The sequence below is a fragment of the Danio aesculapii genome, chromosome 17 (assembly GCF_903798145.1).
Source record: "Danio aesculapii chromosome 17, fDanAes4.1, whole genome shotgun sequence".
Lineage (NCBI taxonomy): Eukaryota > Metazoa > Chordata > Actinopteri > Cypriniformes > Danionidae > Danio > Danio aesculapii.
The window spans coordinates 28,461,495-28,481,638 of record NC_079451.1 but is presented as its reverse complement, the minus strand read 5'-3'; the positions used below and the strand labels follow the sequence as shown (position 1 = coordinate 28,481,638).

General features: G+C 35.7%; 3 protein-coding genes across 9 annotated transcripts in view; 2 read left to right on the top strand and 1 right to left on the bottom strand.

Moving 5' to 3' along the window:
• ehbp1 (EH domain binding protein 1) overlaps positions 1–2,771 on the top strand; it is a 209,516-nt gene extending 206,745 nt beyond the window's left edge. Inside the window, exons 25-26 of one of the 6 annotated variants that reach the window (XM_056477550.1) lie at positions 1,270–1,384; positions 1,635–2,771. In XM_056477550.1, the coding sequence (XP_056333525.1) occupies positions 1,270–1,384; positions 1,635–1,725 (206 nt within the window). In that variant the 3' untranslated portion in view covers positions 1,726–2,771. The remainder of the gene's footprint in view (positions 1–1,269; positions 1,385–1,634) is intronic. The other 5 variants (XM_056477549.1, XM_056477555.1, XM_056477551.1 and 2 more) reach the window with 5 other exon arrangements.
• Positions 2,772–6,095: 3,324 nt separating this feature from the next.
• otx1 (orthodenticle homeobox 1) lies at positions 6,096–11,845 on the top strand. The gene is made up of 4 exons (XM_056476334.1): positions 6,096–6,516; positions 8,173–8,362; positions 8,802–8,953; positions 10,006–11,845. The coding sequence occupies exons 2-4, from the start codon at positions 8,266–8,268 to the stop codon at positions 10,723–10,725; spliced, it is 969 nt and encodes a 322-aa protein (XP_056332309.1). The 5' UTR covers positions 6,096–6,516; positions 8,173–8,265; the 3' UTR covers positions 10,726–11,845.
• Positions 11,846–18,435: 6,590 nt separating this feature from the next.
• Positions 18,436–20,144, bottom strand: part of wdpcp (WD repeat containing planar cell polarity effector) — a 91,119-nt gene continuing 89,410 nt past the window's right edge. For both annotated transcript variants that reach the window (XM_056477760.1, XM_056477761.1), the window contains one exon: positions 18,436–18,552. In XM_056477760.1, the coding sequence (XP_056333735.1) occupies positions 18,505–18,552 (48 nt within the window). In that variant the 3' untranslated portion in view covers positions 18,436–18,504. The remainder of the gene's footprint in view (positions 18,553–20,144) is intronic.

Here is a 20,144-nt window from a genome sequence, read left to right as displayed (position 1 = left end):
AGTGCATGCCATGTGAAAAACAAAGACATGGACATGAATTGAAAGGTCAAATGGTCCTGAAAAAATCCACAACAATGACCAAACTGGGAACAAACTGGAAAGTCATTTTATCTTTAAACATTAGGTCGCTTTCAGCTCAAGCCTCAATTACTTTTAATCTAGACGAAATGTTTGCTATCACACCCAATCAGCATTTTGTAAACCCATAATGAATAAATAAATAGATTTCTAAACAGGAGATATATTTTTATTTTATATATAGATTTTTTTTTCATAACAATAAAACGTTTTTCTCTTTATTTTATTTTATTTAACCTTCTTAAATAATGAAGGATTTTGAGCAAAGATTTCATTTAGGTGTCTTTTTAGAGACTGTTGAAACATACATGCAAAAGTATTGTAAATACTGCACAGATATTTTAGAACCCTTACTGCTTTGAACATTAGGTCTCTTTCAGCTCAGACCTCAATGACTTTTCTTATATCTAGAGAAATGTTTGGTATCACATCTAATAAAATGTTGTAAACTCATAATATATAGATAAAAATATTTCTAAAAAGTATTTTTTTCATAACAATAAATAAACTTTTTTCACTTTTTTTTACCTTCAGCTATCCTAAATAATGAAGGATTTTGAGCAGATTTATTTAGGTATCTTTTGTGTAAGTGTACAACAAGCAAAACATGGATTATAAAAACTGTAGAAATATTTTAGAACCATTATTGCTTTGAACATTACATCGCTTTCAGCTCAGGCCTTAATTAATCATTTTATCTAGGGGAAATGTTTGGTATCACCCAATCAAAATCTTGTAAATGCATTATATATAAATTAAACAATTTTAAATTCTAAAAAGCATTTTTTAACAATAAACAAACTTTTTACTTTAACTTTTTAAATAATGAATCATTTTGAGCAAAGATTTCATTTGGGTGTCTTTAGAGACAGTTGAGAGATGCATTTTAAAGTTTAAAAAGTGTCCAACAGGCAAATAATGCATTATAAATACTGCGCAGATATATTTTAGAACCAATATTGCTTTGAATATTACATCACCTTCAACTCAGACCTCAAATAATAATTTTATCTAGGGGAAATGTTTGGTCTCACCCAATCAAAATCACCTAACCTTGTAAACTCATTATATAGAAATAAATCTATTTCTAAAAAGGTTTTGTTTGTGTGTTTTTTTAATAACGATAAACAAACTTCTACAACTTCTGTTTTTTCCTCTAACATTCTTCCTTCTTTCCTCTCCATCCTCCAGACTGGCAGAAGACAGAGGCCCAGAAGAGACGAGAGCAGCTGCTGCTGGATGAGCTGGTCATTCTGGTCAACAAACGCGATGCGCTAGTCCGAGACCTGGACGCCCAGGAGAAAGAGTGAGTCTCCCTGCCGCAAGGCACTGTGGGATTGTCAGAGCCAGGATTAGGCCCAATAGCATGGTTCAGGGAGGGTTTTAAAGGCCACAGATTGCAGAGTGTGTTGAGCTGGAGTCAGGCCTTGTGAGAATTTTAAGAGTCAAAGTGAGCATTCAGCCAGAGTTCAGGTCATAGGTACTGAAGGTGCAGCTGCTGTTCTCCTGCTTCTCCATCTGATCCTGCATCTGTGTGTGTGCGTGTGTGTCGGCAGGGCTGAAGAGGAAGACGAACACCTGGAGAGAACCCTGGAACAGAACAAAGGCAAGATGGCAAAGAAAGAGGAGAAGTGCGTCCTTCAGTGACAGTCATTCCCAAGCAGAAGAAGAGCGAGATGACGTGTACACTACAAAGTCTTGAAATGTATTGGTGTCATAGAGACCACAGCATACACTTTATTATTTTTCTTTTAAATCTTATGTAGATCTCTTTTGTTATGGCTAAGGGCTGGAGAACTGCTAAACGCCCTGAGATGCATCCTGTTTCCCAGATTGATCGTTTTCGCATACAAAAATGTTGTTGCTATTGTTAGATTTGGTTTGTTTGTTTCACAGACAAGGTACTTAAGGAGCTAAAACTTCAGGAGATGCAAAGAAAACTTTCTGACTCAATGGTGAAATGTGTTGTAATTCAGATGGATCTGAACACAAGACATTCACAGCCTTCGGAATGTATTTCTCTTTTTTTTCTTGCAGGAAATTATAACTCCCTTTCGGTACAGCACATAAACTGGGGACATTTTCTGTTTGTGAATAGGATTGGGTTTCAAAATCATATCACATTTCGCTTTTAGGAAAATCTATCAACATGTTCTCTAACAAGAGCTGAAATGTTTGAAATGCTCAACTTTCTACATATTCGAGAAGGGGACTTGTTGCTTTTAGAAAATGTGTTTTACTGGCTTTTTATGTTTAATATGTTTACCAAACATTTTACAGCTTGCATTAGTGAGACGAGTGAAATACTGCGAGTGCTTATACTGAAATAATCGGTCATGTTGTACATTTCACTGTCTGAGGCTTAAACAACTTTCTTTTCAGTCACGATCAGAATAATTTATTACTGTTTGCTTTTATTACTGTTTGAGACGTTTTTTTAAAGTAACCATCTTCACAATCCTGTACATTTTGCTCATGGACTTTGTTAATATTTATTGTATAGTTAGAAGGGAGGCTTTTCTTGTCGGCATATTTTCCGTTTTACGTCTTGATTGTATGAGCATCACCGGTTTATTTATTCCACTGTACTATAAGTTTCACTGTTCAATAAAAATCAAATGATTTCATACTCTAACCAAACAGAAGTTCGTGTGCTTTTGAGTCTTGCTAATAGATGTGGCCTTGTGTTTCTAAACCAAATGGTTATTCAGCAGATACGGAATAAATGTCGAATTTTAATTGTAAAACCCGTGTATTTAATCCCGTCGATCATATAGTTTTGTTCGATTTTATTTTGTTTTTTAGAGTGATTACTTTATTACATCTTTTATTTTCACATACATTTGCTTGAATATTTGGTCTAATGATTTAATAATAATAATTCCCGCTAATTGCATGTATTTTTCCCTCTCGAATTATCAGTTTACTTAAAAACATTATGATCTCCCTCTTTGACTAAACACAGCAGACGCTCTTTTTTTATTATCAATTAATAAAACCATTCACAGGCACTCGAGAGACGTCCTGCGAAAATTCCCCAGCGTTTTACGGTTATTTCTAAATGAATGTTTGCGTTTTGTTTTGTCGGAGGTCGTTCCACAGAGGGAGATTAAGGCAGAATCACTCTGTCCAAAGCATCTGTTTTGCCCCAGACACTTATTTCTCAGCCAAACACCGCAGCCTCGCATTCTCCATTTAACGAGTAAAATAAGTTCTGACAGCTGACGTCCTCCTGTAGCCCTTCTGACTTTCCCATTAATTTGCTGATGGTTGGGTCCGACTGTACATCCGTTTCCCCCCGGGCGTTTTGTTTTTTTATTATTTTGCAGTTATCACAGATGCCTGTAATCTTCTGAATGAGAGACACTTATTGGCGCTCACAAACAATTACACGGCGGCAGAAAAGGACATTCGTTTGCTGCCTTTACTAATCGGAGAGTTTGAACATGTGGGAGGCTTGAAAAAGCATGTCATAATTTTATGCATTAGACCTGTGGCGAGCTCCGTGTAATCCCGATGAGACGGTAGCGTGGTGTTCATATCTAAATGACCGCTTTGAACTGTTCTGAAGTCCATTCAGATGCCTAATTTTATACGTGTGTTTCTATACATGTAATTTGTGTTGGGGTGGAATGTTAATATTATACTTAAAATAGCCTTACTTTGTCTTTTTATTTTAATGTGTCCTTTACATGAAGGCGCTTACAGTTGATTTTAATTTAGTTTAAAAAAAATTTAAAATGGTTTCGTTCAATTTTTACATAACAGAATTACTATTTAGTTTTTTTTTAAACAACGCATTTACCAAATGTTTCGATATGAAATGCATATGTCTACCAAAAACACAAAGTAAAAAAGACATTGAATTGTTATAGTTCACAAACTCACATGCAGTGTCAATGTCAAAATGCAGTTTACATACCTGATTGTTGTTCGTTTTGTTGCCAACTATTGTTTTCAAGCTTAAACCAGTAGTGGTAAAAAAAGTGACTTTTAAATAGATTGTTTATCACAAATAATAAAAGCTCTCCAGACGGCGTGGCAGAGAGAAGTGGAGCATCTGAGTGCGGGCGGAGAAGCGCGATCTGTGGCTCCTGCTTTGAAGTCCACGGCCTGACTTCAGGTGCTGAACAGTTGGACTTCACCAAAGCCCCTCGACCGCCGAAAATCCTTCCCTCGTCCTAAAATACGCCGGTACTGAGCCTTCTGCGCGAGCTTCAATATCGAATTTTATGCATCATCGTTTTAATAAGGACCGACAACATCGCCGACCCGCTCCCATCCTGCCGGCTAAAGAAACCAAACTTTTCCCCCTCCTCTTCTCGCCTCCTCTAATCCCGAGATTTACGAGCTCAGCATTTAGAAAATTCGACTGCAATTTGGGATTAGACAAAATACTCTTATTACAAAAGCTTCTTGCAACCTGATAACTTGATACTTGTTCTGGGTTTATCACGGGGTCTTAGCAACATCGGGGCCCAGAGAGTAAACCAGCAAAATGCAGGAATTGTTATATTTCTGTTATGTTCGTTTGAGGATCACGTTTTATTATTATTATTATTATTATTATTATTATTATTATTGTTGTTGGAAATAGTTTGAGGGCAGGGGGGATTTGTCTTTTTGGAGGGTGGGCTGGAGGCACTTGTGCATTAAACAGGCAGGATAAACATTTAATATGCGCATTCCCTGTCCCCCTTCTGAAGCAGTATCCAATAACTTTCCCTTTAGTTTTTCCGCGTCTATTGATAGCTAACAGCAGCATCTCTGCTATTCCCAAAAGTACTTTTGTCGATGACTGTTGACTATTGAAGAACGCGTAAAGCCGGCCGGCCTTTGATTGGATGCCCCATATAGTAAAAAATGTAATTTCGTTCCTCCGGCGGTCACTTGCTTTGAACATTAGGTCGCTTTCAGCTCAGGCCTCAATTAGAATGAGTTGATTTTGTGAGATCAACAAAAGAACCGAGCGAAGCCTTATTAAGATCTTCTGAGCCTTTCAGAAACAGTTAAGGAAACACCGCGCCCTCCGTGATATTCTGTTACCGTATTTTATTGGCATTTCTTTGGGAAAGTGAGGCTTGAAAGGTGCTTTCTTTGATTCTCTGAGGCTCAGACCCTCTCTATGTGCTGATTTCGTTTCTTTTCTGGAAGGGCCGAGTTTTTCTTCACTCCCTTTCACGTTTCCTCTCCGTCTGCCTATTAAACTTTACGCACACTATTCTGAAATGTAATTCTAAGTGGGGATTAGCCTCTCATTAATATTCATGAGGCGGGGTAACAATAAAAATGAAAATAGATAAAGTGGATAAATTAAACTTTTTGAGCTGCATTTTCAAATCGATGCACTGCATGAACCGATCGCTTATAAGGGACTCTTAAATTCTTTATGAAACCGTACTTTGTGAATTTGTGGTGGGCTTTTTCAGTGATGTGACATATATTTCATTAAAGGCCTTACTGCTCTTAAATTCTTTTAATGCTTGATTATTGAACAGCTTTAACAATATGCTGTTAAACTTTTTAACCGACGTTGGTAAATTTAGCTTTTGCTTAGCCGAAATAGATACATTAATTGCCTCACATTTCTGCTCGAAACTGGTCCTCCTTTCTACTGCCAAATAAAATAGCATAGCCTACATTTAAATACGCAGAAACGATTACAGTCGTTAAATTAACAAGGATTGGATTTAACACGAATTTATAATCAGTGTTTCGGTCTAAATCTCAATCGTTTGGTCTTTCGGGTAGGCTAAATATTATCATTTAAAATGGTTTAAATATTTTTAATACTCCTACCTTAATTTCAAAATGACTAGTGCACGTGAATCCCGGATTCTAATGTATTTTCCATGTCCTCGTTTTTAGGAAACGTTTAACAACATTGTCTGCACTTTTCTTCCTATTTTAGGTCTTCTGGAAATTCTAAAAGATTTATTTGGTTAGTGCGTGTTCTTGATGTCTTTAGTCAGGGGGGTGGGGCTTCGATGATGTTTTACCTGTGGATTGGTTGCTACAGTTGTCACTCAAGCAGAGCTTGCGCGGCGATTGGCTGGAGTGGGCGGACCGGCAGGTGTCCTACGCTCTTAGAGAGGCAGGGTTAGGAGAAGGTGATCAATCTCCATCCGTCTACATTAGCAATCACCTTAAACTAGTGACAGACACGAACGAGAAAGCCAAAGCAAATGATTTTGATGTATTTGCTTCTAAACCCCGGGAACACACTCTAAATAGACTACAGCAAGTCCAGCACGTGCGTCATACCAACATTGCTGTGTATCTGCAGTTTGAGGAGAGTTTTATACGAAATTTATTTGCTGAGGTTCTCCTGCCGATTTGACTTCCTAAAGCCTTCCACTGGTGGATATTTTTTATCGTCTGCTCAGACTACAAAATTCCAGAGGAGGAGAAGGACGGTGTGTTTTGAGGAGAAAAAAGGTAAATAAAAAACACAAATGCGCCTTTGCATTATTTTATTTCATAGTTGGTGTTCGGTACTCAAAAACGGAGCTAATGAATGTTTCATTCGGTGTTGAAATTCCATGTTTTTTATTTAAAATCGTTAATTGTTTTTTTGATCCTCTATTTGGATTGATGTGGCTGTTTTGAAAGAACTGTGCAAAAGTTTTTGTGTTGTCCTTTTCTCTCGACCGACGTCAGTGGCGATTTTAAGTTACGGAGTGAAGTCTGATCATTTTCACAGTCGCTTAGAAGCTAATGTTTAAAAATGAATTGCATCTAAGAATAGCGACCATTACGTTTGAAACGAACAGGAGCAGATTTACAGTGCTCAAGTCATCGCCGCAGTGTAAACCAGCTCACTTGGAGAGTAATTGGAGAGGCGTGTTTTGGTTTTTGTTAATTTATTTTGGTGATAAGGCCAAGAAATGAAGGTGTTTCCCCAGAGGTCTAATCTGCATTGTAATTGAGTTAATTTGCACGTAGATGTGTTCTTTCTAACCAGTCTTTACAAAGTAAAGAATAAGCAAGGAATAGGTTGGAATACACAGAACTCTAAGCGGTTCGGTCGTCTCAGCACGGGGCCCATCCACATTAATTTCCACTATGTAACTAGTCAGCTCTTCAATTTGGTTAAAAATGGAACGGCAAACAAAATAAAACGACGCGTTCATGAATAGAAACGTGTTAAAATATAGATTTTTAACAGGACCAAATTGACAATAATATGGTTAAACATTTTTTTTTTATTTAAGTAGCATAGGCTAACTCATTCTTTACCTATTTATTTGGACAGTTTGTAGATAGTTCAATTGTTAAAACGTTTATATAATTTCGTTGAAGTTACACTAAATAATTAAAAAAAAATATTACTTTCATAAATAAATTACGTTTAAAGCTGAATGTAGTGTGACCCTTGTTTACCTTGACAATGTTTATTAGGCCGGCATGTTTTGTAATCCATCCGAAAAGTAGCTTTGTTTAAAACCGCACAGATTTCCTCGTAATTGCGTTTTGAACCGGACAAATTTCTGCACAACCGTATTTAAATAATTATAAATCATCAGGCATCGTCATCAACGCTAATGGAAATAATAAAAACTAATAGCCAAAAACGTTTAAATACTTTTCTTTTATTATTTTAGGTTGACTAATTTATTTTACTTTTATTATTTCCAAGCTTTGAATACTAGCTGAAATTACGAATTGAAGATTACGAATATGAAACAATTGAACGATAGGAATAATTCAAATGTTTAAAATGAATAATTGTTTTTAATTCGCGTCAGTCATCCTACCATCATTATGCTGTTTATTATTATTTTATTTGTTTTAAATAGAGAAAATATCGTTTATTTTTATTGGTTTTGTTATTACTATTATTATATTTATCATGATCATCATCAAAAGTAATAGAGTAATTTCCTGCTTGATTTTAAAACCAAAAAGCAGTTCGGTTGTCTCCCAATCATTTATACTTTCTTTTCTTTAAATATTTTGCAGAAAAGCCTATTGAAAAACTACTCCATTGTATATTTATAATCCTTTACATTTAATTTCGTACTTGAGTTTCCTTTATTGGGCATTTAATCTGTTAATGATTATTTATTCATTTTGTTTACAATCACATTTCAGTAACATAAATTGGGTCCGTCCTTCGTCAAACTGCAACATCGGGGGAAATCGAACTATTGGCAAGATCTGGGGGGACCCGTGACTGCCTCTAGCATGATGTCATACCTCAAACAGCCCCCCTACGCCATGAACGGCCTGGGGCTGAGCGGCGCGGCCATGGACCTACTGCACCCGTCCGTCGGATACCCAGGTACATGCAAAACGAGTTTTACGTTCATGATCAACCGTTTAGCACCATTAAATATCTGGCCACGAATGCCGACTGTCTTCTCCTTTATTCCTTCTTATTCTAGGCTGTTACATACTTGAGCAAATTAAACTACTGGCATTCTTAACCTTGTCTGAAGTGCCATTTTTCGACGTTTAAACAACTTATTGGGTCTGTTTAATGTATGATTTCAAATGAATTGATAAGTGAAAGATAAATTACAAAAAGTAACTCTAAAAAAAGTTAAAACCACAGGTTCAGAAAATGTCCTCAACCCACTAAATCACACCCCAATATCAGATGTTGTTTTTTTAGACACTGTTGTTGTTATTAATATTATTATTATTGTTGTTGTTAATGTGTATACTATTTCTTGACTTAATAAAATAAGTACATAAAATATCCTAACTTATTTTTGCAGCAACGCCCAGAAAGCAGCGGCGGGAGAGAACGACATTTACGCGCTCACAGCTTGACATTCTCGAAGCGCTCTTTGCCAAAACGCGTTATCCGGACATATTTATGAGAGAGGAGGTGGCATTGAAGATCAACCTTCCCGAGTCCAGAGTTCAGGTATATGTTACTGCTAAATGTACGAAAATAAGTTTCAAATGGTTTTCTTTGGATGGAAAAAAATCTACAAGTATGCAACTTTCCAAAATATTCGTTAAAGTGCGGTATGCTCAGCTGCTCCCCCTACCGATTTTCGTAGAAGATCGTAGTGATTTTTTTAAATTTTTTATAATGCCTTCAATTAGTATTGTTAGACTCCAGGTGTGTGTATTTGACAACCTGGCTATACAGCCAATACAGAACTAGATTAACTGTCATGTTGATGTCTTCTCTCTTTCTGTATTTTGAAGACACATGGTTGGATTATGTAGCATGAAATAATTTAATAATTATGCTTCAATAATTTGTACTCTCTAAAGTAGAATTCAGCACCTTTTTTTGTGCATAGTGAATTAATTTTCCTGCACTAAACAAATGTCTACATATAGGCACAGATATTTCCCAGGTGACCACTGAGCTAAAAGTTCACTCTTCTTAAACTTGATGTAAATATCAGTGATGAGAAATTTCCCACAGTCCACTGTGGATTTTTCAAGCAAATAATGCTGTTTCTGAAGTGATTCAAGGCCTAAAGGAGCAGCCCTCTGTCAATTTCCCAAGCAATTTTATTTGCTCTTAATAAGCACATGAAACAAAACGCTTTACACGGTCAGACCCTCCTTCCAGTATTGAATTACCATCTCTGCGGAGAAACTCAATAGGCTGCTATCACCCAGCCGTCTACAAGCACTGAAATTAGATCCACACAGTAAAGCAGAAAGACCCTGCATGCAAAATAAAGCCAGGAACTGCTAATAACTAGCTATTTTCCACTCTGATATTGCACAATGGCTCTCCAACATGTCCTTCAGACATGCACGGAAGGTCTCCATAATCATTTAATAGGCCTCTGTGTGTGTGTGTGTGTGTGTGTGTGTGTGTGTGTGTGTGTGTGAGATGGGTGTAATGCACTCTGTGCTATCATATTTTCATGCACATCTTTTTTTAAAAGCATTATTCAAACATAATTTGCTGACAAATTTTTAAGTGTTTGTGTTTCCTCCAACCTGCAGGTGTGGTTTAAGAATCGGCGTGCTAAATGTCGTCAACAGCAGCAGAGTGGTAGTAGCACTAAAGCTCGGCCTGCGAAGAAGAAATCCTCACCCACCCGGGAGAGCACAGGCTCTGAGAGCAGCGGCCAGTTCACCCCTCCTGCCGTCTCCAGCGCTGGCTCCTCATCCTCCTCCTCTTCCTCCACAAATAACACAGGCATCAGTAGCACCTCTACCTCTATCAGTACTGTCTCCTCAATCTGGAGCCCTGCCATTTCTCCAGGCTCAGCACCCCCATCTGTGTCCCTGCCGGAGCCCGTCGCTCCCTCAAACACCTCCTGCATGCAGCGTTCCGTCTCAGGCACAGCCAGCTCCACCTACCCCATGCCCTACAACCAGACAACTGGCTACAGCCAGGGCTACCCGACTCCGTCCGGTTCTTACTTCAGCGGGGTAGACTGTGGCTCCTATTTGGCTCCCATGCACTCTCACCACCACCCTCATCAGCTCAGCCCTATGACGGCCTCGTCCATGCCTACACACGCCCATCACCACATCAGCCAGTCCTCAGGACACCACCATCATCACCACCAGGCCTACAGTGGCACTGGGCTGGCCTTCAATTCCTCTGACTGCCTGGATTACAAGGAGCAAACGGCCTCCTCCTGGAAGCTCAACTTCAACACTACAGACTGTTTGGACTACAAAGACCAAGCATCCTGGAGGTTCCAAGTCTTGTGATCTGATTTATTATTTTTTTCTTTCCAATATGCCCTCCATTTTCACCATCTCTCTGTTTTAATAGTGTGCTGAGTTTAAGGAATAAATATATATGGACTTGCAGATTTTAACAAAATAGTTAGATGTTCATCACATTTTTAAAAGTGAGCCCCTTTTTAAGAGGAAAGAACGCGGAAAATGGCAAAGTCACAAAGGGAAATGAAAACTATAGTTTTTCCCTTTTTGTCCCCGAAGAGACTTGACTAGAAATCCTCGACGCCCCTCAGTTCTGGTTCTGAATTGTTCTGCCGGACTCGCGTCACACTCCTGCCTGATCTGGATTACCGCTTTTCTACACGGGACACTGAACGCTCAGCGACCGTTTTACCTCCACCTCTCACACCCTGTACAGCTGTTTTCGTTTTCTAAATATGGTTATTTTTTAGGACGACAGATTCTAGTCAGCTTAACGGAGCTGAATTGTGTACATATGTATTTGGGTCAGTTACATTGACCATATTTAGTTGGTGTTACTGGATTTCAAATGGTTTAATAAGACTTTGAAGCGACTTTATGTAAATCTTTTTCCCAAATAATCCAAAGATCAAGAATTGGCCGCTGGACATATTTGATATACTGAAAACCAATTTTTGTTACCCTGAAAAAAATAAATAAATAGGATTTTATATTGAGAACATAATGTGGGGAAAATACATTTTGGAGAGAAAAAAGGAAATTTAATTACACGTTGGACATTTTAGATCGGGGGCATATTTGGCTGTGATATTCCATTGAATAGGTGATCTAGAATTTGAAGATTTGTTGCGGTGAAAAAGCACGAGCATGATTACAATTGTTGGATGCATTTAACAGCACTTGACTTAATTGCTCTAACCGACAAAAAAATCATGTGGATGAGAAAATGTGGTTTTACAGAATAATTCCCAAATGCCAGTGAAAATGCTGAATGTACTGCAGGCGCAGACCATTACATTCATGTCCGTAATAAAGATCAAAATTTCACATGACTTCTGACTGGGGTATATGCGATTTTTAACTCCCAGAATTTACTCTTGTTGCAAATGTTTTCAATTTTCAACGAACGAATAAATAAGTAAAAATACTACAATAAACGCACATGGGTTTTATTTATTTCAAGGTCCTTAATTTTGGATTCATATAATTTTTCACATGGTCAATGCACCTTTGTTTATTTTTTTAACATGTGCACCGTATTTCGAGTCGAATGATTGTCTGCGCTGAACTTGAGGCAATTTTTCCAGCGGGGGTTTAAAAGGGCGTGTGTGAAATCGCATGTCACTCAGTGAATTTTTCGTTATGTGGAAAAGGATTACATTTTTGCTTGTCCTTAATAAATCGGTTATTTGCTACTGTATGTATGGATTTGCTGTGAATCTGTTCGCAGGACTGTAAAACATTAAAACTAAAAACTGTTTATTTGGTCTTTCAAAAACATATACACTCGGTTGAATGTCTTTCTGTGCAAACTGGTAAAGGCCAAGGCACCGCAAAATTTCTTAAATATTTATTAACGCATTTGATCAGGTCGTAATTGAATGCGCTCGCGATAATTGCTTCCCAGCAGAATCTCCGCGCGCTCTGGCGCACAAGAGCGTTTCGCCAAAATAACCCGGAGCGATAGCGCCTCTTCTGATTCGGTAATGACGTGGGTGGGTCTGGGTTAATGGGTCAAAAGCGGGAGGGAGGAAGCCGTCAGGCACCGGGCCATTAAAGAAATAGCTGGAGAAAAAAAAAAACAAGGGCTTGGCAAAGCTGTTTAGATGAACGTGTTCGAACAGAAAAAGTTTTCTTTTGGTCGATTAAGCAGCAGATAGAAAGAATGTGCACAGGTAAATTGTTTACATGCTTTTGAACACACAGGAAGGAAGGCATGTATTAAGCTAAGTACTAAATTACGCTCTTATAACTATTCATAATAATAATAATAATAATAATAATAATAAATATTTATTAGCTAAACCTATGTGATACCGAATGCACCTCGACGTTATAATACCACTTCACGTTCTGCATATTTTCATAACGTCAAGCGCATAATGTTAATAAGAAAATAACAAACCATTTGCACGACTTTAATCAGCTTCATTGTTTTTGTGTGCTAATTATTGATGTGTTGGCCTGGCAGCTGAATCAACACCTCGCTCAGGAGAACATTACGAGTATTTGTTTTACTGTGCTCGCATTGAGACGCCAGCGCAACCCAGCAACACTACATAAACATGAATGGATTTGTACGATTTGCATCAAACAAACATTTGCGTCGTGTCTTTCTGGGGAATAATTTGAGGAGCTCGGACACGCCCTCGCGTGGAGCACCTGCTCAAGCCTGAGGGCGCAGAGAGAGAGAGAGAGAGAGAAAACTCCGTGACCGGGGCCTTCGCTTTAACACTTTCAGCTGAAGTTGGCATGATTTTGGCGAGGTGAATTCATGAAAATGGCATTTTTGTAGTCTATTAATCAAAACAAAATTTAAGTTTTTAAACACATTTATAACTCTGATATCTGTACGTTATTAATTTATAATGAAGTGCAACCGGATTAAATAAATCTACAGATATTTTCGATTTTTTTTTTGTGCTCATATAGGCTAGGCTTTGTTGGCAAGGCCGTCTATTTTAGGTTTTATAAACCACTTTAAGGGATGTAAACAAACAATAGTACCAACGTATTTTTTGTTTTACATTTTTAATTTCCATAGCTTCTGAGAATCTAAAAAGAGCCACATAATGATAAATAATATTATGATAGCTTGTTAAAATTATGAAGTATTTTGATAACAAGCAGGAACTGTTAATGGGCCAATGACATGACCTCATTAAAATGGTCTATGCTACATATCTAAAATGTCAAGAGGTTTCTGAAAAGTCACACCCTGAATAACAGCTTCTACGTCACAGGTGATTCAAGCACCCACATTCAAGTTTAACAAATTTTGATTATTTTGAAATCCTTTTAAAATGTAAAGGCTGGTAGTTGCATACCCTCCCGGAGAATAACAAAAATACTACAGCCAATTTCAAATTCAAGTCAAGTTAAATATTTGATTAAATACATGAACATTTAACTTTTCAACCTAAAATTATGGCCGATACAAACCCACTTTACACGTAGGCTATATGTCAGAAATTCCGCCTCATTATTCATCTCCTAAACAAGCTGTAGTTTCATTTTGAATTTCCGTTCTGAAAACTATATCTCGGCTATTATATTGCCATTTACTCAGTCAGAAGATATTGTTTAATCAGTATTCGCCTGGAAGGCATTTGCCTTTGACAGTAGTTTTGAGCGGAGCCCAATACACAACTCAAATAGCCCACATTTCAGCCTGAGAAAGTTTTACCTTACTTTAAATTGATAATGTAGAAACGTTTAATTCGTTAATTCCCCACCCCCCTTTTTTTACTTAATAGCTAAACTGTTTGCTACCAAAAGATTTAAACCAAAATGAACCGCAAAAAGAACCAGCTATAACTTCCGTCGTCAAGAGTAATTTTTCGATGCACTATTTTCTCTCCGTTCATGAGGCGAACACGACGCTTGCATTACTGCAATCCACCCTCGCTTTGCTGATATGCTCATATGTCCAAATGTCATCCGAGTGGGACTGCTAGTCCACAATTGGCACCGTATTATTACACGTGAAAACTGTAAAAGAGATTACCGCCCAAAGCATTAAAAACGGAAGGGTTTTCTGAGATGCTGACTCCAGGCCTCTGTGAGTTGCAGAAACGCTGAGGGTGGGAAAAGCAGCAGAGGGAATTATTCCTCCAGTATTGCGCGGAGGTCTTATGAACAGATGACAGGCGGCATTACGGCTGTCAGGACGGACACTTGCTGAGCTAATATATAGTTTTATCTTTAACTCGGCAACTGACCATACATACAGTTTAGGTTTGCTGCAGACTCTAGACCCTATTAAACTCTAACATTTCAAAGTTATCAGTGTCAACAAACGCTCTTTTTTGTTTTAATCTATTAGCGAAGTTTTTATAGGCTATTTTCTCTCTCTCTCTCTCTCTCTCTCTCTCTCTCTCTCTCTCTATATATATATATATATATTTAGTCGCTTTCTTCTGGCTCAAAGTTACAAATGTTCTAGTGGGTTCAGGTTAGCTTACTAGCTAAAATAGCAGTTAGAGAGAGAATAATTGTAACAAATAACTAAAATATTTCAAATCTATTAAAATGTTCCTGGAATAAAAGTGTACACCTTTAATGAGGGGTTCTAAGTAAAATTTTCTTAAAATTATTATCATTAATATCTTTCCGTGCCAAGTGGAGTATATGTATAAACAGTAGATGTGTGTGTGTGTGTGTGTGTGTGTTATATATATATATATATATATATATATATATATATATATATATATATATATATATATATATATATATATATATATATATATACACTACTGAAAAAATAAATGTTTAATGTTTATTTTTTTTTAACATTACAAAAAAGCCTTTTTTTATGTATTGAAATTATCTTAGTACTTGGTTTCACCATTTGACAAATGACAAAATAAACCAAAAATATTTGAACACCATACACTGAAACAGGATCTCTGCTAATGTAGCCAATACCTAATACCACTGAAGTGCTAGTTGACAAAACATGCAATCTTATCCTAGTGGTGACATAATTGATCTTAATGGCCACAATTAAAACGGGAACAGTTAATTTGAGGTAAGAACAGTTTGTCAAATTTCCTAATGTGAAGTGACCAGACAGTGACATCAGCTCTCTGTCTGAAGGATGGTGCTCGGATGAACCCAGAGGCCTTTGCTCACTGAAAACCAGTTTGCCCTCTATTACACAACCATCCCGGAAATAAACTCTAAACAGTGGGTGGCTTTTTGTTTGTGCAGATTTCATCATTATCAGGTGATGAACTAAAATTTTTTATTTGTAAACTCAAACAATATGCACTGGTTCTATCAGGGTAAATGAAAAAAAAAAGTTATTAATATTCCAACATAATGTTATTAGTGTAAACTAGATGATCACGTAGGCAATGCTGTAAAATACACTAACATGATCAGCTCATCTAAGCTCCCATATCACAACTCATGAAAAGTAGTGAACAATGCTTCTGGATGTTATGAAAGAAACGTGTCATAAATCAAACCCATTTAAGTGCCAATCACATTTAGGCATTTTTGCCAAAAAGGCTGTTTGATCCAAAACAGTTTCTTAGTTTGACTCAACACAGGATTACAAGGTTGTCATTCACAGAAAAACTGTGATCTCTCAAATAATCCGGTGTGATTGTAAGTTTTTAAGCTTTAGTCTGAGCTGCTGAAAATGGTTTCTGGCGCTCAGTCTGTGACTGGAGGCCAGACTAATTAAAACACACACACACACACACAATATAAATATAATACAAATAAGACAGATGTCTTTTGAAAACTCCTATGATTATCAGATGAAGACATTATTAATGGTTGCTTGTCCAATTAAGTATTATAATTGATGTAGAAATAAAGAGTTGTAAACTATATAAATTATATAATGCATACAATCATACTGTATGCCTCCTCTGCTTATGAAAAAGTATATATTTCAATTTAAAACAACTGATTTCCATCTTAATCTATTTCATTCATTTGATTCAAAAGTGAATCTTTTTTTATTTTATATTATCTCATAATATCAAAAGTCACGTTTTTAGAAGCATATTTTTTTAAAAAAAAAGAAGTTTCCACAAATATTTGAAGCAGTATTTTCAATATCGATATCGATTTAGGACCAAGTGGAATCCTTGTGTGATTCAGTTAATCAGTTTTGGCCAATGCAACAAATTATTTTTCAAGAGTCCAAAATCCAGCTGTGCAAGAAAACATCTGACATAAGCGGTCATCTTTCACTACTGTATTGTTTTTTTTAATAGAGAAAACATTTGACAATTAACTTTTATTCTAAATCTTGGACCTTATTCTTGAAAGAAAAGGTGACCAATAAAAAAATGAGAAGCACCAAAAGTCGCCCATATTAAAATCAATCTGAATATTATTTTGGCTAATGTTGTTATCCATGAATTTTCAAATGTACTTTTTTTTTTACAAGAAAGGCTACAAAACTTGTAAAGCTCTAAATTACTACCATTATTATTATTATTATTATTATTATTATTAATGTTTAAATAATAATAACAACAATAATAATAATAGTTATTATGTTTTAATTTTTTGTTATTCAAATGGACACATTCTGACTGAGGAGTGTGTTGGCCAGTTAGTCATTTGCCTAATAAATTACAATAGGCAACAGTTTTTAATTTAAAACTTTTTTCTAATGATATACTGTATGATGTAATAAATGTGTATTAGGATTAGTTGTCATACTTTATTCTAAATATTTAGGAGATATTTTTGGTGCATCAAAAAGGTGTGGTTATGATGACCATCCGACGAGCTAATTCAGCCAAAAATAGTGCTTAAAATGTCAAATTCAGTGCTTAAATCTCATAATTAAATAGAAAATGAGGAGAATAACTGCAGAAAGGTCCACATTTTGAGAAAAAAGAACCACCCCTCACACCAGGCTGGCTATAGGCATGTATATGAAAATTATTTGTCATTAAATAAAAATATGGCCTTGGTGAGAACAAGAGGCTTTCAAAAACATATAAAAAAAAAAACCTTTTTATTCCAAACTTTCGACTGGTATATACATTTACATTCATAAATGAAACATCTGTCTTTTTTAATGATCAAGTAAAGCAATGTTTTAAGACATGCTTCACATGACTGGTGTGAAGAAACGTGGTGACAACAGTACATAACAGATTTTTTCTAAAACGTGCAAAGAATACGCAATAGCCAAACATAAAAACAGAGGTTGCAACACAAAAGCTTCCTCTCCTGACCCTGCCTCCATTTCCAGCATCAATTCATATTTATATATCTTGTATATATACTTTTTTTAAAGCAAATCCTCTTAGAATGCAGAGTAAATAGATTACGATACAGTGAGGGATTATGGATGGCTGGGTGCTGTCAGATTAAGTTGGGACAGTTCTGACACGGCCGTGTGTATGAAGACTGTGGGGGGAAACCAGCAGCCTCCTCTTTAGAGACATGCGCTGCATTTCTTCTGCATGTAATCTCACACACCAAACAGGTGGAGAATTAAACCCGGCCCACAAGCCGCACCACTGATCCTGTGATCAAGCACAGGGAGACCAGTGTGGCCTGTGTGCTCCACGCTCAAAGAAACTCAAGTGTTACTAAAATAACACAGACCCTCAAACACATCCGTTCTGATAGTGTGATAGTGACTGGCACCAGCCAAAATGGGTTGGGAATGTATGAAACAGAATCAGGAATAACCGTGGAAAAGTAGGTTAGAATTTTATTTTTTACTCGACAAGGCTGTGCAGAACTGGCCATAAACAGGATTTTTTTTTACAACCACTTTTGCAAGACAGAGTGTGAAAAATGTAGTGTATCAAGCTGAAAAAAAATAATCAAAAGAGATTGAAAAGAACTGCAAATATATACATCTTATTTGAAAGTAGATTTAAAGTTTAAGCTCATTAAGTCAATTTTATATATATATATATATATATATATATATATATATATATATATATATATATATATATATATATATATATATATATATATATACACACACACACACACATATATATAGATATGTGTGTGTGTGTGTGTGTGTGTGTGTGTGTGTGTGTGTGTGTGTGTGTGTGTGTGTGTGTGTGTGTGTATATATATATATAACAAAAAACTGTCTATTTAAACTAAACCAAAATGAATAACTTTTAGGTTCCCCTCCTCAGGATCCTGTAAGTAACAAAACAAGAATATCATTACTACATTATTATCACCGATGGCAAGACATTAAATAGCAATAATACATTAAAACAGTACTCTTGATATAAACATATAACTCTAAATGTATAAAAAGTCAAATATAAAAAACATTAAAAGTAGTAATTTTCCCAGAAATATTCTGCTCAATCTTGAGCAAGATTGAGCAGATTATTTCTGGGAAAATATGATATGATACCTGGAAAAATATGTGTATGATTTAAAGCCAGTGCTGGCTAAGTTTGATTATTATACACTGATTGCAAATTACAGAATGAAAATGAAATTACACAAGTACTCTTTGATTACTTTTGACCTAACCTAATTACAATTACTAATCTAAAATACAAACAGAAATAAAATATATTTCTTTCTTTGTTATTAACAAAGCACATCACACGCCACACTAATTTACATCAGTTTGATAAAAATAAAATGTAATCCTAACAATGTAAAATTAAAACTTGCCTGAATGTCAGAGAATTGTAAACATGCAAATGTTTGAAAAAGTATTTCAGGGTGAAGTAAATATTTTAGGTTGAAAGTGTTCGACCAGACAAAAAAGTTTGGATCCCTGGATGAAAATAACCACTGCTGAAGTCTTATAGCTTTGAAATATATATTATATTTCAAATATATATATATATATATATAATATATATTTTCAAATTATATAATATTTATATATTTTTTTAACAGAAATGTCCAATTAAATGCCTGTAATAAACAGATAGGATTTAGTTTAGTCTAGTCTAGTCTAGTCTAGTCTAGTCTAGTCTAAACTGTATTGTCCATTCTGCTTGGCACAGAAAAGAAATTTGTATTCAACACTGGTAACTTCCATACAACCATACAACAATCACATAATAGCAACACTCATCAAGACAAAAACATGAATTAAAAACTTAAAAACAAATTAGCCCCATATATATTACTGCAGATCATTCTTAACAACCACCCTATTCACATTAAACAGTGTTCTGATTTAATACAACAACTGTAATTGAGATAAATTACTTTTTATAAGCATTTCTTCGGCAGGGTTTAACTCTACAGAGTTAAATTTAAGACTTTTAAAGACATTTTAAGACCATTATTATGAAATTTTAGACTCATAAAGGCCTAACGGCTAAGGAATTTTTCAATTGGCCCAGATGTTAAAGATTTTTATTTGCCCCATCAAAAATAAAATTATTTAATAATACAGTAATACATTAATAATAAACAATTAAAATATTTTAGATTTTACTTCTTAGCTAAATATTTTCAATATTGTGTAAAAACAAACAAGCTCTACTTTTATCTTTTCTTGTACACTTTTCTTCCAACATAAACTTTCTTTAAAAAATAATAAATGAACAAATGTTTTAAGTTTTAAAAAGTATAATAAACTAAATCTATGCACAACAACCTGTCCAGGTCAGCAGTAAATACATGGAGAATTTTTAAACAAATGTTATTGTTAGGAAAATAATTAAACCATTCAGATAAATGGAGTTAAAAATGACCTTTTTAAATAAAAAGTTTCTAGTTTTATTGAGATGAATTGTTTGTGATTGTATTGA

Bases quoted from the DNA above. Each gene is read 5' to 3' on its own strand.
- otx1 (XM_056476334.1), top strand. From the start codon at position 8,266: ATGATGTCATACCTCAAACAGCCCCCCTACGCCATGAACGGCCTGGGG. The intron at 8,363-8,801 runs GTACATGCAAAA...TTATTTTTGCAG, and splicing joins CCCGTCCGTCGGATACCCAG to CAACGCCCAGAAAGCAGCGG. The intron at 8,954-10,005 runs GTATATGTTACT...TCCAACCTGCAG, and splicing joins TTCCCGAGTCCAGAGTTCAG to GTGTGGTTTAAGAATCGGCG.